This window comes from Antrostomus carolinensis, unplaced genomic scaffold, assembly GCF_000700745.2.
Source record: "Antrostomus carolinensis isolate BGI_N321 unplaced genomic scaffold, ASM70074v2 scaffold138, whole genome shotgun sequence".
NCBI lineage: Eukaryota > Metazoa > Chordata > Aves > Caprimulgiformes > Caprimulgidae > Antrostomus > Antrostomus carolinensis.
The window spans coordinates 1-15,861 of record NW_010330631.1 but is presented as its reverse complement, the minus strand read 5'-3'; the positions used below and the strand labels follow the sequence as shown (position 1 = coordinate 15,861).

The following is a 15,861-nucleotide window of genomic DNA, read 5'->3' as shown; positions in this document are numbered from 1 at the left end:
TTCAGCAGGCATTAGCTACTTCTTCACCAAGAACCAGATAGTACTGTACTGTGCTGTCCCACTTTCTTTCTTCCTTTCTGATAATTTCTATGATCTTTCTTCTGTGCCATACTTAAATTCTCGCTCATGACTCTAGCTAGACTAAATGTTGTTTCTTCATAACCTCTGACCTCCCCCTGCCGTGCTTCATTCTCTTCTGTTGACTCCCTCTCACATGTTGCTTTGTGTTAATGTTTTGAAATTACTGGTACATAAATCCATCTTAAATTTTTTTTCTTTTCATGTTTTCCATGCTCACTGTCAGAGGAATGATGACACACGGTTGGGCAGTGTTGTGCCATTGCTAATCTGAATTTTTATGTAAAAACTTCTGCAGTATTATTGTTGTTTGCAGCTTGATGGTAATATGTCAAAGGAAGTTTTTAGCATTGTTGGTTTTTTTCCCTGCTGGTAGAAAAAAACTATGCCTTGTTCATCACCTGAGGAAGTAAAAGCCTTATTTTTGTCATACAGTGGCATCCACCACACAGAGTTGTCAGGGATTGCTGTTTGTGCAAGGTATGACTGACTGGCTGTGCAACTATTTGTTTGAATCTAAGGGAGACTTTGTAACATAAGCCTGCCCTGAGTTTCTTGTTCTTGCTGGCTTATTAAATGGATGACTGGTCCCATTTTCTCTTAAACTGTAATCAGGAGTCATCACAATTAAGACTGTGCTTTCTTCCTCCTTCCCATTCAGTCTGCAGTATGGACTATTCCAGTTCCAGTGACACCTAATTGGAGGGTTGGACTGTTGTACAGGGGGTTGCACGGACTTTCAGATGGCTTTAAGTATAGAACCTTCACTTGGGCTTCATGTTTAAGACTTTTTTTGCTAGTGTTCATTTGTAGAAAACAAAAGGATTCTGCCAGGTGACCGCTAAATATTTCCTACTGGAGTGACTGAGAATGATTGTAAGGAAGTGCCAGCCCAATTAAACTAACTGTCATGGGAAGGGTACAGTTTCACTGTTACTGCTGTTCTCCAGTTGAGGAAAAAACAAACAAAAAAACCCAACCACATTTGGCAAGAATTTTGTTGCAATTTTATAGTCCCTTTTCAATTTTCTTTTTAAAGTTTGTACATTAAACAATTCCTGTGATGGGCCTAGCACTGCATGGAGGCCTGCAGGACAGTTAGGTCTGCTGATCTACTAAGAAAATATTTTCTATACTGCATGTCACAGATGCTTGTTAGGTCTTTGCCAGATTGAAGAGCCTTCTATTAAGTGGTATTTTCTACCTCATGAAAATACATATTATAATTATCTCAAGATTGTTTTTTTTTTTTTATTAATTACTCTAATGAGCTTCTACATCTTTTTCTCTGTGTGATTAATTTTTTCCACATCTTGGATGACTTTGGAAAAAGCCAAAAAATCTCATTTTCCAATTCTTCAATAATGTTTTGAAAATCTGGTCTCCCACGCTAGATACAGCAATACAGTAACAATCTTTCAAATGCTGCAGAACCTTACATTACTGTTAAAACTTGTTGTATTTGAGTGGGACTCTCTCATTGAGTTAGCTCACTGTTACTTTATTCTGTATCTTTTTAATGGTGTCAATTACAAAGTTTTCCTGCAATGGCTGCATTTTATCTGAAGCATTGAAGAAGATACTAATAGAATCAGGCCAAGTATGGTTTCCCAATCCCCTATCATTATAGACTCACAACAGATTTTTATATATTGAAGAACTGTGAACTTTTACCCTCTTAGACACAATTCATTAATTTTTGTACAAGAGTAATGTTTCGGTTGATGCCTCGTGCTTATGTCAAGATTTTTCATGTGCAGTATGTCTGTAATCTCAAAAGTGCATTATGGGTTGAATGTAAATGTTTTGTAATTGAATATGGGGTTAAAGATAGAGTTTGTTGCTGAGAATAAAATATTGCAGCAGTGTATTACTTTTCTTTGCAGGCTGCCTTGCTTGTGAGCCCATTTCTGCTCAGCTTTGCATGTGGCTGAGCATGTGAATGTTTTCAGCCATAATGGTGATTTGTGTAAGGCTCTTTCAAGAGTGTGATACCTTTCAAAATGAAATCTGTGGATCATCTCTCACATCTCTGGCACGCAGCCATCGGAATCGCTTTCTTTTTTACACAGTAATGTAGGGGCAGGGTTGAAATAGGAAAGGGAAACATAAAAGGAATGTAGTCAGGCAGACCTGGATAGGCTGGAGATCGTATGATTGTACAGAACTTTGCCTGGGGCAGAAAACTAGTGTTCACTTCGGCCAAAAAAAAAGGTCACAGGTTCTTCATTACTAATGCTCAGAGCCTTAATGGCCCAACCAAAGCTGAGATACAGTCAAATCATGTGAGGTTTTTAAGTAGATATACTTTTAATTTGAAAGCATTTTTGCTGTATATATGTTGAACATTTCTTGGAAGCTTAATGCAGAAGTTGAACATGAATTTTAAATAAATCTGATTTTAGCAACTCTTTGAGGAAGCTGTTTAAAATGCAGCTTTCTGTTGCATCCTGTAGCGATGTTGTCTGCTTGGAGAATGAGACCCCAAGAGGCTGCAGCCATGTGCTCTTGTAGCTGCTACAGTGGGGTGAAAATGCTGAGCTGCTCCTTACTGTCTATCCTGCTTTTGTGCTAGCTGTGTTTCCCTTACTGTCTACTGTAACGGTTTCCAAACAAAGATCTGTTGAAATAATCTAGGTTAGAAAAATCTAGTTAAATTGAATCAGACTGCTGGATATGAGTTGAAGAGCCATCAATTTGCCAACAGTTTTGGGAAACAGAGCACTGTTTAGCAAGGAAAAAAAAATGAAGAACAGCTAGGCATTGGAGTCTTTCTCTTGGCTTAGTGACAGTTGGAATATATCTATCTATCTATCTATATCTGGATCTTTATCTGTATATGTGCATCCACAGCAAATGCAAGGAAAACAGCTGTTTCACCTTTGACAAGATTGAGCCAGTCCAAAAATCTGTGTTGTGTAATTCTTTTCTGATTTTTAACCATCCAAATGTGACCTCATATGTACAAGTAGCTGTGTTTTGAAGATGTAAACAGCATCTGGTATTAGCTATTCTATGATAAAGGACAAATATAAGTCATTAGATGCATTTATAGCAAAGAAGGGCAGGGTCAAAGTCTTAAATATGGCAGACATACTTTAAGTGCAAGAAGAACACTAGCATAAGAGAATTTCTTCCCAAAGAATGATCTGGTAATTATCCTTGAGTCTAAGCATGCATATTGCTCCCCAGAGAATGTTTTTGAGGTCGAGGAGAAGGTGTAGGTGTTTTGTACTGTGTCTGAGGTACATGTTGGAGTACCTGGGAGAGGAACAGCTTGCCCAGGCTTGGGATTTGGAGCTGGTTTATAGCAGAATGCTGAATGCCTGAAATACAGCTTCTGATGGTCTGCTGTCACAGTTTTTTGAGTTTGTGGGGGGTTTTTTTTGGGAGGTGGTGGTGATTAATATTGCCTTTGAGCATGAAAGCCTGTTCTGGAAGTTAGTGCAGTGGTTCTCAGACTTTTTAGATTAGGGTTCCTGTAGTAGTTTGGCTCTTCCTCTTTCTTAACGAAGGTCATCTTGCCTATGATCTTCCCTTCATGTTGGGCCAAATGTATGAATGTTATGTGCCACAGGGGGCTGACAGACTGTTTGGCGAAGGGAGATGAAAGAGACTGGGAAAGGAATGCAATGAAAGGAAAAAAATCTCGATGAAAATGTCTTAGAGGCTCTTGTGTTCAGATACTCTAGACCTGAATTTCCCTGTTTTGAAAAACGATGGTATAATGCACTCAGAGTGAACAATGGTTGTGCTAAGATTGTGGGGAGCAAGTGCTATGTGAGGAAGGGTAACAGAGCACCAGAACTGCTGAGTCTCTTTTGCTTTAGGGAGAAAGTAAAAAAAAATATTTTCTCCTTTATCTCACTCTTTTGTGTTATTTTGTGTTGGAAAAGAAAAACTGTCCTGTTTGTCCTTGTCCTCTTCCCTTCCAGCCAGCAATCATATCCATTCTTCTATCAAAACAAGGCTACTTCCACCCAATTCAAAGCACCTATCTCAAGCCACCTTTTCTGCTTTGCCTCAACATTTTTTGCTATCATGGAAGTTTTCTGTAGCCTATTGTCACGTAGTGTGGTGGTCGCGCAGTCAAACACTGACACGTCTATTGCTGGAGAGTGTGTATGAAGCATGGTATAGGAGTTGTTTACTTCCTTTTGTAAGACTGCTGATAATGTCTAGATACACTGGCTTCAGGGCCTGTGCCTCTACAAGTCTCCCTAAAAGCCCAAGAGAATTTCATTTAGTAGCATGAAAGAGCTGATAGGGCATCATCATGTTCTCGGATGTTTGATTGATTTTTTTTTTTTTTTTTTCATTTTGTTACGCTATATCCAATAGGATAGTTGAAATGTTTTCATTGTGCATTTTCTGTCAGGATGAAGACTCTAGAAACCTACTGGGACTACAAGGAAGCTGCATTAAATTACCAAGAAGCCTGGAAAGCGCTGCGTAGCCAAGCCCTGCTGGGTTGGGTCAAGAATGCCAAGGAATACCTGCACTTCACATGAGAATGCATATGGCTATGTAAATCCAGCCCTGGTATGCAGCAGATACCTCTGCAGTTCAAGGGCCAGGAAAAGATATCCTCTAGTTCATGTGCTGTAAGGAGATGGGAGTGAAAGGGAAAGCAATTTAGAGAAGTCTTTATTTTGCTTGAGTTGAAGTCCCTTTTTTATTGAAGTATAGAAAAGGATCATTGCAGACTTAAAGTTCTGAGCCACATGAAGTAATATGCGTCCAAAAGAAAGGAAGCAGTGATGTGCTATCCTGTGTTATCTGAGGATATGATCTATCAGCCATAGCCCATTGCAATGGAAGTAATGTCAACTGAAATTGAAGGAGTGCTGTCATTGTAAAAATTTTAGTGCTACTTTTTTCTTCCACTCTTCATAATGTTATGGTTGTTTTTATGTTGCTAGGGCAACCTTAACATAGTAAGTAATATTTTTTAGAACTCTTGGCTCTCCTTGTCTGGTGCCTAGAAGAATTTTCCATATCCCCTAGCCCTGTTGCTTCTAATTGGAAATACTAGTTCTGTTAAAGGGTCTTTTTTCTGTGAGTCCTTCATATAAACTTCTATTTACTAAATATAGCCAAAGCAGAAATAAGCGTGCTGAGGAGGAGACTTTGTCAAATAATACCACATACTATATCCTGGGCATCTCTCTTAATTTCAGGACTTTGCCAGATACCCCTTCGACTGCTTTGCTTCTGTGGGCAGGAAATAAGCCTACTGAATTACCCGGTTCAAACCTATCAATCCTGTGTAATTCCATGCAAATGTGTATCTACTTTTCAGTGTTTCAAGCACTGTCCATCCATCTCCCTGTTCCCCTGTGACACATGGTTAATTAAAAGCAGGGATGTCTTAGCCATTTATGTCACTGTTTCCTGGCAAGTTTTAATAGCCTGGCAAAGGTGGAGATGCTTTGGAGGGGACTGGAAGTAGTTTCTGTCAGTCTTTGCCTTTATGCTTTATTACCAAATAATATCTGCATGGCAAAACAGTCAGCACTGCAAGTTGGGGGGAAGCACTCTCCTCTTGTACTTTTTCTGTCATAAACTACAATTTATAAAATATTTGGACAAGGCAATGGCAGGATGAAAGAAGTGGATCATAATTTAGAACTTAAGAATTCTTTACTGATTTGAGTTTTCTGTTCTTTAGTATCTTACTATAGTTTTGGATTTGAAAAGTGGGCACAGCAGTTCTCTAAACAGCCTTTACAGTCAACCAAATGAGCTACATACAGGACTGAACAGTACATATCACATTACAGTCTGAGAACTGATTACAGCAAATCCTTTTACTTCACACTTGGGTTGATTTGTCAAGTAAGAATAGTTCTCTGTTGTTGAAGAAATAACAAAGAACTCGAATTCTGTGTGTATAAGCCTGTCCTCTCCAATCCAGCATTAATATGCAGAAAGACCAGTTGTATTGGTAAGAGGGGAGTCATTGTATGTGTTTGTAGAGGGTTAGGGTTAGGTTAGGATTATGGAGAAAGGTGACTTGCATTAGTCATCAGAGGAGGAAACACGTCCAGATGCCATTGCAGATGGGCTACAGGGTGAACTGCTGAAGAGAAATGGTAGCAGTTACTGTAATTGAGCAAACAGCATTCCAAGGGCAGAGTCCTATAGTGTACGTAAAGAGGTAACCAGTAAATTTCCAGGCTCCTGAAATTTACCTTTTACTTACCCTGAAATCTTGCAGAAACTATATCTTAACATACCTAGTTTCTACTTGTTCATCACCGAGGTCTGTAGTGAACCTGCTGACCAGACTGGAATGTTCCCATTTCCTGTCCAGCTGCAATATTAAAATGGGTTATGTAAGGCTAGATGTTCTGTAGTCTTGGCATCAGACCAGTTTTCAGATGAGCAGTTATATGACGTAAATCCTTTTAACTCTTTCGTAAAATTTGAGCCTGGCTGTTAGGAGAGATTGTTCCTGGTAAGATTTTCTTGTGCATTTGTAAAATATATGTGAAGTGGAGACTAATGCTTTCTGCTACTTGTCAGGCTTAAAAGTAGTTTTAGAAGTGCTGAACACTGATAATAACCTCACCTTTTAGATGGAGTTAAGAACACACTTAAGCCCAGAGTGAGTCAATGAGAATGAAGACTATTCAGATTACTGTCTTTGTAGAAAAACAAACCATGAGCCTAAAAAAAAGGTGTAGCTTTTCACGAGGAGTTAAATCAGTTTTGCAGTAAGCCCAGTAAGCACTAGAGGAAAGGAAGAACTAAAGCTGTGCTGCTGAGGGCAGAAGGAGGTGGAGCCACGCTTCCTTTCACTTGTTACAAGCTATTAGCTGGTTATGAAACCTCACCTGGAGAAAATGCTTGAGGCATGAGTATGAAAATGAAGCTCGTGTTACTTCTGGGAAGCTACTGTTGGTAAGGAGGAAAGAAAGGTGTTGGAGTAAGATTGGGAGCCAAATGTAGTTGAGGGGCCTAGCACTTTTTTCTCTCAAAGCATAATCCTGAGAATCTGATAATGTCATTATAAGAGGGTTGCAGCAGTGGTTTACAGGTGGAAGCAAGGTGCTTCTTGAATTTTCTTATCTTGCATGCAGCATTTCTAATTCTAGTTGTCTGCCTCAACTAAGTAGAATCATAGAACAGTTTGGGTTGGAAGGGTCCTTTAAAAGTCATCTAATCCAAACCCCTGCAGTCAGCAGGGACATCTTCAACCAGATCAGGTTGCTCAAAGCCCTGTCCAACCTGACCTTGAATATTCGTTTCCAGGGATGGGGCATCTACCACCTCTCTGGGCAACCTGTTCCCAGTGTCCCACCGCCCTCATAATAAAAAAAAAAAATTCTTCCTAGTCTGAATCTATGCTTTTAGTTTAAAACCATTAAAAAGTCTTCCTATCTTCCTTATAAGCCCTTTTTAAGTACTGAAAGGCTGCAATAAGGTCTTCCTTGAGCCTCCTCTTCTCTGGGCTAAAGAACCCCAACTCTCTCTGACTTCCTTCACAGGAAAGGTGTTCAGCCCTCTTATCATTTTTGTGGCCTCCTCTGGACTTGCTCCAACAGATCCATGCCTTTCCTGTGCTGAGGGCTCCAGAGCTGTATGCAGTAGTCCAGGTGAGGTCTCACCAGATTAGAGTAGAGGGGGGAATCACCTCCTTCCACCTCCTGGCCACACTTCTTTGGATGCAGCCCAGAATACAGTTGGCTTTCTGGGCTGCAAGCACACATTGCCAGCCAATGTCTAATTTTTCATCCACCAGTACCCCCAGGTCCCTCTCCGCCGTGCTGCTTTCAGTCCCTTCATCCCCCTGTTTGTATTGTTACTGGGATTGCCCCAGCCCAGGTGCAGGACTTTGTACTTGGCCTTGTTGAACCTCATGAAGTTCATCATATGCCCACTTCTTAAGCTTGTCCCTCTGAATGGCATCCCATCCCTCAGGCATGTCAAACTGCACCACTTAGCTGTTCTTTCACATGCTTGGTTCTGTAATGTCCTTACAGTATCTATAGAATTTTTACTTGGAAAGGACATGTATTTTCATATAACTACCTGTAACACAAATACTGTGGGGTTTTTTGTTTGCTTGTTTGTTTTAGGAGCTGCTAAATAATAATCTAAATTCCTTACCAATTATTTCTCTTTGCAATAACTCATGTACAAATTATACCTTCCAGTTCTCCAGCTCTCTGGTCTCCTATTTGTATCATTCCTTCTCCTAGGTTCCCTTTCCTTACATGCTATGCTTTTGTCACCTTGGTCCTGCTATGCAAAGCCCATGGTATTTACTCCTCCACTGACAGCCTGTGGGCAAGCGTGGCTCTTCTCCTGATGAGATCTAGTAGCTCTGAAGCTATTGGTTTTGGAACTTACAGATACCTCCTTGTTTCTTCCTTGTGTCACCATTCACATACTAAACGTTGAGAAGCTGTGCAGTGTCTAGTAAATAATATAAGCAGCTGTATAGTGTCTAGTAAATGTGATGTATAACTTTCTAGCCAAAATTAAGGTAAAGAAATGACAGCACTGCTTGTTTGTGACAGGATTTTTTTATTGTACTTGTTTGTTAATTGAGAAAGAGGAACATACTAGCTCAATTCAACACAATCAGCATCTTGCTCCTGCTTGCAAATCCCGTGTTCCCAATACTAATTAAATGTTTTTATTTTTCTTAAACTAACACCTCAAAACAGAATAAATGTGTATTCTTGTTTTCATGTTTTAGTAGCCCAACTACTTTACCTTATTATTTAATCAATGTCATCAAATGTATTCCCCAAAGGAGTGAGGCTCTGGGAATTCACAGCCATGAGAAAAAAAATATGCACAAAACCAACAAAAGTTTTTCATAATTTAACAGTCTAATAAAACCAGACCTATCAATATATTAAGAAATAAATCCAGTTACAAATGCATGTAGATAGAAGGAACTTCTGTGGATGTCAGAACAGAAAATGATCAGCTATTTACAAGATACACGGCAGGATGGTATAGTAGTCAAGACCCACCATTCAGAAACCAAATGTGTTCTCTCCACTGTAGGCAACATACAAGAATCCATCCTCATCCTTTTCCTTCTCATAAAGTTGTCCCATAGTTAAGCTTGAAGGGGAAAAAAAGAGAAATGGTTTGCTTGGATCATGGCAGTTGCAAATGGTAGCAGTTAGAACCTCACATAAACAAGGATTAATAAAAGCAAAAACTTGTAAGTCTGTGCGTAAATTAAAAATACAAAAATGAGGATATATGAAAAGCGGTTGATTCCTGAGTTAGCAAAATGATCCTGGGCTCTCTGCAGACTGTCTAGGTTTTAGTTACTTCTTCACAAATCCATTTGTCAGAATGCTTCCTTATTTTATTGGAAATTAGTCACTTAATGTATTTCAGGTTCTGAATCATCCATTATTGATGCTGTGACTAATACCACAATCAATAATAGCCTCATAGCACCTTCCTTGAATGCAGCTGCATCAATGTCTTGCTTCCTGTGTGAGCAACCTCATTTCTCCTTCCCCCTGGTGTAGCTGTGAATTTTCAGCTGGTCTCAAGTCTATCAGACTTGTGTTTTTTCGACTGGTTCTTTCAGGTCCAGGTTGGTTTTGGGAGTAAAATCTTTGTTTTCTATATTGTTAAAAAGTGATGACTTAAAACAGTGCTAGTACCAAAATGTGTGGACTCTAAATCACATTAGACAGAAACTAGCGCTTTTTCAGTTGGTAAGATTTTGAACATTTGTTAAAATTAAAATTTTCTTAAACTGAATAGGCACGTGGCCCTTCACAGTCTAAGCAGTTGCAATCTTTAGAGCAACGTCTGTATTTGAAACCAAAAAGAAACCCAAGCAATTACTTAGCCAGTACAACTGCTCCAGCCATCTATCTACAGATGAAATAGGCCATCAACATCAGTCAATTGCACAAATGACACCTCTTCCACTCACCTTTCTCTTCCCAAGACTGAAAAAAGGCTAGTGAACTGAAAGGTGCAGACTGAATGTGAGTGAGGGAAAAGAATCGTGGCTTTTCACCAAGAGAGGAGCTGGGAAGAGTTTCAGGCAGTACTTGAAATGGAAGGGAATTGGTGGGTAGTAGATAAACTTTGGAATGAGGAGAGAAGGATGTCAAGAGCTAGTAGTCTGTATAATAAACGCAGCCTACAGGAGGAGGAGAGCCATTAACAGATTATATTTTTGTTTATCTGTCAAAAAGTTGCCATTTTTGCATTAATATTGAAGGTTCAAGGCCCTATTTTTTCAACAGAGATGTGACATCTCATAATGAACATGTGAGATGAGACAATGTGCCCTTTCTTTTTCTTTCCTGTTCCTAGCAATTGTACAGCACTGTTAAGATGATGACATATAGGCATTTCTAATACTCTTAAAAGAAAGCAAGCAGAAGAAGATGGTTCTCACAGCTCCCTATTGTGTATTATCAAGTAAATAAAAATATTCCTAACTGAGTCTGGACAGGTTACTTGGAGGGAGCTACTATTACACAGGTAAGAATTAGTAAGAGTAGTATCATATCTAAGCCATGTAATATCATGATGTACTATTTCCTCAAGATATTAAAGTATCTTGTATAGAAAGCAGTTGTAGTAGCTGCTGCTGCTATACATTATTCCGTATATAGCAGACAACAATGCAACTTATATAGAAGCAATGTGAAAAGCCTTTCTATGGTCATTTTTGCATTTTGTGTTTATAGAAGAAAAGTAATTTTTAAAACAAGTAACAGCAACTAGTCTGTAATGTAATTTCTTTGTGAGCTGACAGGTTGATGATTTTTCTGAATAATTTGTAATGTTTGCTTTTGAACTTTTAACATGCAACTTTTTTGTTACATTGAGAGTGATTACTTTTTTGGCATTGATGATGTAAATATTCTTGCACTCAACCAAAGATATCATATAACTCCACAGCTCACTCTCTTGCCATGGAAGTAAATTGTAATATATTTTTCAGTTACCGTTCCTTTCAGCCTAGCTCAAGAAATAAGATGTTTATCAAACTCGAGGGGAAAAAAAAGCCTGTCATGGTGAGATTAAGATGTAACCAAACGCCTCTTAAAATCACCAAATAAGCCTCGAAATGGGGAGTACTGTCCCTCCGATACACACAGGCTTGCTGAAATGCTTCTGTATACCAAGTGGATAGCTTCTCACCTGGACTGTGGGACAGTCTTGTCTACAAAGAGGAATATTGCTTTCTCAGATGGCAGTTGAATCCTCTTCCTGATGATCCACATGAACTGGGCCACAGTGATGTCAGACGGAACTAAGTACTTCCTCTTGTCAATATCAACAATCTGAGATCCTGAGACCTTCTCCACTATGACCTGTAAAGTGCAGGTGTGAAGGTCAGGCTTTTCAGGATTTGTATGAACAGACAGCTTCGGTAAATTGCATGCTGGTACAGGCTTACAACAGTGAGCAGAGAGGAGGAACAAACCACAACTGAATGAGAGGTAGGACTGGCTCAGCACTGTAAAACTTGATTTTACAACTGAAATCTACACTCATATATGCAATGGCTCAAAACTTATTATGCCCAAGGTTGACAGTCATGGGCTAAAAAGACAGGCAACCAGCTGCAGGTGGCCCTGCTTTTAACAGGGAGGGATTGGACCAGATGACCTCTGGAGGTCCCTTCCCACCTTGACTGTTTTGTAATTCTGTGATTTACTCATACCAGGACAGTAATGTCCTATTGTGTTTAAATATGGCTAATTTTCAAAATGTTCTGAAGTTCTGCATATGCATTATCCAAAAATAGTGTATTCTGCAACAAAAGCATGAGGGGCAGGGGCAAGAGGGGAACTGCCATTACTGAGACATTGGAAGCACAGGCAGGTTGAAAACTTCATGTTTAGGAGTGACTTGTCTGTACTACTTCCCTTTAACTGGTGATTGAAAGAAGGAGTCCAGGACTTCTGTCTTCTCACTTGCTCCAGTTGATAGTAACAAACTAAGGAATCCATTTAACCATATTCCTTCCTTGCCCCATTCAGCTGTAGCACAGGAATGAAAAATTCAACTAGCCTGCAGCGCTGGTACCTGAGCAATGGCAGGTGATGTGAGGAAGTGCATTCCTTTTGTACAGATGCTGCTTATTTTGGTTTTGTCACTATCACAATGTAAAAAGAAAGTAGAATAGAACAGAATAGTTCAGTTGGAAGGTACCTACAACAGTCTAGTCCAACTGCCTGACCACTTCAGGGCTGACCAAAAATGAAAGCATGTTATTAAGGGCATTGTCCAAATGCCTCTTAAACACTGACAGACGTGTTCCAACCACCTCTAGGAAGTCTGTTCCAGTGTTTGACTACCCTTTCAGTAAACATGCTTTCTAATGTGAAGTCTGAACCTCTCATGATGCCACTTTGAACCATTCCCATGCATCCTGTCACTGGATGCTGGTAGAAGAGATCAGCAGCTCCCTCTCCATGTCCTCTCCTCAGGAAGCTGTAGGGAGCAATGAGGTCACCCCTCAGCCTCCTTTTCTCCAAACTAGACAAACCCAGAGTCCTTAGCTGCTCCTCATGGCACATACAAGTGTGACCATCCTTGCTTGAAATCTTGTGTTACACCACATTCTAGTTTGTAACAAGTATGCTCTATCATCTTTTAAACTGTCATATGACTAAATAAAATCCCACACTATGAAGAAATACAGGTTTAATATATACCACCTCCACCCTTCCAACTTAACTGTCTTCTTTAAACAATGTGCCAAGTTGCTCCTAAGAGATGACAGAAACAACTGCCTTGATATGGTGTGTAGCAAAAGGAATAAAAAAAAAATAAAGAAGAAATATTAGAAATAAATTTCAGTAACACTGAAGCAAAAAAAATCAGTATTTAGCTAAATGGGAGGGAGAACCAACAGCCTAGTCTAGTATCTAATCTGCCATTTCTCCTGTTGTGTACAAGCCAGAGATGATAAAATGGCTCTCAGACTTCAATCTAGAGCATTAGTGTATTCATTAACACTTTTTTCCCCTTCCCTGAAGTCTTTTGTAGTCATCTGTGCAGCATACTGTACCATTATGCAACATGTACCAGTATGTCAAAAACTGTCATGCTAAGTAGAGGGACATGCATACTTCAGGTAACTCTGTGCAGAGTTGAAGAAACTATGTTGTATCTAAATACCACAACCCATGCTTATGCTGGTAGCCCACCAGAGGAACTTGGCTATTCTCTGCCTACACCAGAAGTGTTTGGTAACAGAAAGCAGGTAGGAACCCAAGCAGAGATGCCTAGATAAGATGAAGTTTGCAGCATCAATGGGTTTTTGTTTGCAACTTTGAAAAAAACACTGCCTACGTTAATCTCTATTTTAGGATGTCTCTAGACTCAGGTCTGCAATAACATACTGATTTTATTACTGGAAACCAGAAAATTTTTTAACATGTATTATTCTGAATATAATTGCACTCTAAGGCATATTGTTTGTTCCACTGTCTTATTGTTGTCGAGGTACAACTCACTGATGCTATTCTCTAATTTGTTTTACACTGAACTTGACTTCAGGAAGGGAAGAGGGCAAGATGGCCACAAACAAAACCAAGCAAAAAGGAACAGGTACCGGAGAAAGGAGAATTAAGTATCACTTATGGAAAGGATCTGACAGTTATTGCTCCACACAGTCTAATTCTTAAAGGAAAAATGCAGCACATGGGGAAATAAGGCTTACAAGAGGTTCTAGTGTCTCTGTTCCTTAGCTCTGCATTCCCCATTGCTACAGCATACAGGTAATGCTCAAGTAAATTTACAAAATATGCTATCTTATGATCTGGAGTGGGTTTTCCTTATAATTTCTTCAGCTCTGGCTACAGACACAGAAAGAAGGCATAGTAGCTGCCCCTTGCAATTCAGTATGAGGGAACTGTAAAGAGGACCAAGAACAGCCTGAAATGAATATCGAAGCTTTAACTGATTTTTTTTTAAGATTATGATAATACACTAGACATTTTAGCTTCATAATGCAGATACTGCCATAACTGGAAGTCAAGGCTGTTGGTGAACTGTTTCTAGTAAAACTTACAGATTTTTAGCTTTAACCCTTAGACCTCTTGATTCCCCAGACAAATTTAAAATTGCAGTGCTTAGCAACCATGAATTTCTTTCACCTCCCATTTTATTCCTAAAAGGTCTAACCTAGGACAGAGGCAGGCTGTTCATATATTATCTTAATAGGTTTGAGCCACTGAAATGTGTCTAAATCCAGGTAGACAGATACAGCAGCCGAGAACTGAAGTCACTTTGACCTACATCACTTTGGATGCAGGCTATAACCCAGAAAGCAGGAAACATACATTGTCAGAAGAACACTTCTGACTATTAAATGCCAAAAATGTATTTTATACCAACTATTTTGTGAAAGGTATATGGCCCATTCTCAGTCATCAAGCAGAAAACATGTACTGGCCCAGACAAAGCACCAAAATGCAATTTGAGATTTAATTCCTGTATCCAGCCACTCCTTGCTGTCCATTCCTGATACAGCATCATGTAATTCTGACTCATGCTGAGTTTCAGTGTCTCTTTTTTTTACCCTAGTGTTACAAAAGATATTCTTGAAAAGGACTAAATTGTATCTGTGGAGATCTGTGGTCATTAGCATGCTCCAGTCTATATATGAGGAGGTTAGCCAAGCAGAGAATGGCAAGGATCGGATCAGCTTGCCAGACCGCAACTGGAGAAGATGCTGTGACTAGGTGAAACTCAACCACTGACAAAGTCAATAGGATTAGAGGTTCTTCTCTGGGCTGCACTGGCTAGTGGATAAGTTGTTTACCAAGAGGTCAGACAGGAGTGGCACTAACTGGCATGTGGTCAGATGGGATGTGGGAGGTTTTACTCACAAGCAGAGTAAGAGAATTGACAATGGGCATGTGTTGCTTGCTGTTACATTAAGGATGGGAGGTGCAGTCATTTCACTGACTGAAACATGATAAAAGGGATTGAGGAGTGAAGAAGAGAGGTCATTCACTATTTAGCAGGTAGGTAAGTATTAATGCAGAAAGGAAGGGTCACCACTTGCACTGGCTCTTCAAACAACAGGGTCTGCATGAGGAGATTCACCATGATAAGACTGGTTATAGGCATGGAATACATGAGGGAAAATCACCATCCTCATAGAGCCAGGATGGAAGATTGTCAAGGCTTAAAGAATTTATGATCCTTCTTGGCATCAGGCACAGAACGAATCCTCAAGAAACTGACGGTATTTGCTGGGATATACTTACCATTAGAATAAAACAGGACATTGATAAAGTGTAAACATGCCTGGAAAGTGTTTAGAAAGTCAGGCATGCTTTTTTTACTGGTCAAGATGCACTGGGGCTGAGGATGAAATGTGGGATGTGTTTGGAGCATCTTTAAAACATCTATGGACCCAAAAGGGAAGATGAATTTACTTAGTAGGATCTGACCAAAGAAGAGAGCAGGATGGAAACAGCCTATCCCCCTTTGTCTCTAAGTACTCAGATGAAACTGACAGTTACTCACCGGGACACGGTCAGGGTATTTGGCTCGGATTTTTGCCGACTCGACACATCTGTGCTCTGTGAACAAAACTCGTAGTTAGTCATTGCATAGTAATAGTATCGCCAGTGTTCTTGGTAGAGAGGGCAGCGCCCGCAGGGACCGGAGCGTGCGGGGACCGCAACCGTCTTGCCCCTCCCGACAGGGTCTCCAGCTGTTCAGGGAGGCCGTTCCCGGGCATCGCGACACCCTTCGGCGAGGGCCGCAGGCGGCTGTCCGCCCAGAGACAAGACGATCGGCTCGGGG

The 15,861-nt window shown here is 40.0% G+C and overlaps 2 protein-coding genes across 2 annotated transcripts in view; one reads left to right on the top strand and one right to left on the bottom strand.

Annotated features, from left to right (window-relative positions):
- The window catches only part of ADAT1 (adenosine deaminase tRNA specific 1), a 21,461-nt gene extending 16,741 nt beyond the window's left edge, over positions 1-4,720 (top strand). The window contains exon 8 of the mRNA XM_010172941.2: positions 4,457-4,720. Coding sequence (XP_010171243.2) covers positions 4,457-4,589 — 133 coding nt within the window. The 3' untranslated portion in view covers positions 4,590-4,720. The remainder of the gene's footprint in view (positions 1-4,456) is intronic.
- Positions 4,721-8,601: 3,881 nt separating this feature from the next.
- On the bottom strand, positions 8,602-15,796 carry GABARAPL2 (GABA type A receptor associated protein like 2). The gene is made up of 4 exons (XM_029086195.1): positions 15,682-15,796; positions 15,580-15,635; positions 11,230-11,402; positions 8,602-9,165 (listed from the first exon to the last, which is right to left on the bottom strand). Exons 1-4 carry the CDS (start codon positions 15,794-15,796, stop codon positions 9,075-9,077), a joined length of 435 nt encoding a protein of 144 aa, XP_028942028.1. The 3' UTR covers positions 8,602-9,074.
- Positions 15,797-15,861: the final 65 nt, after the last annotated feature.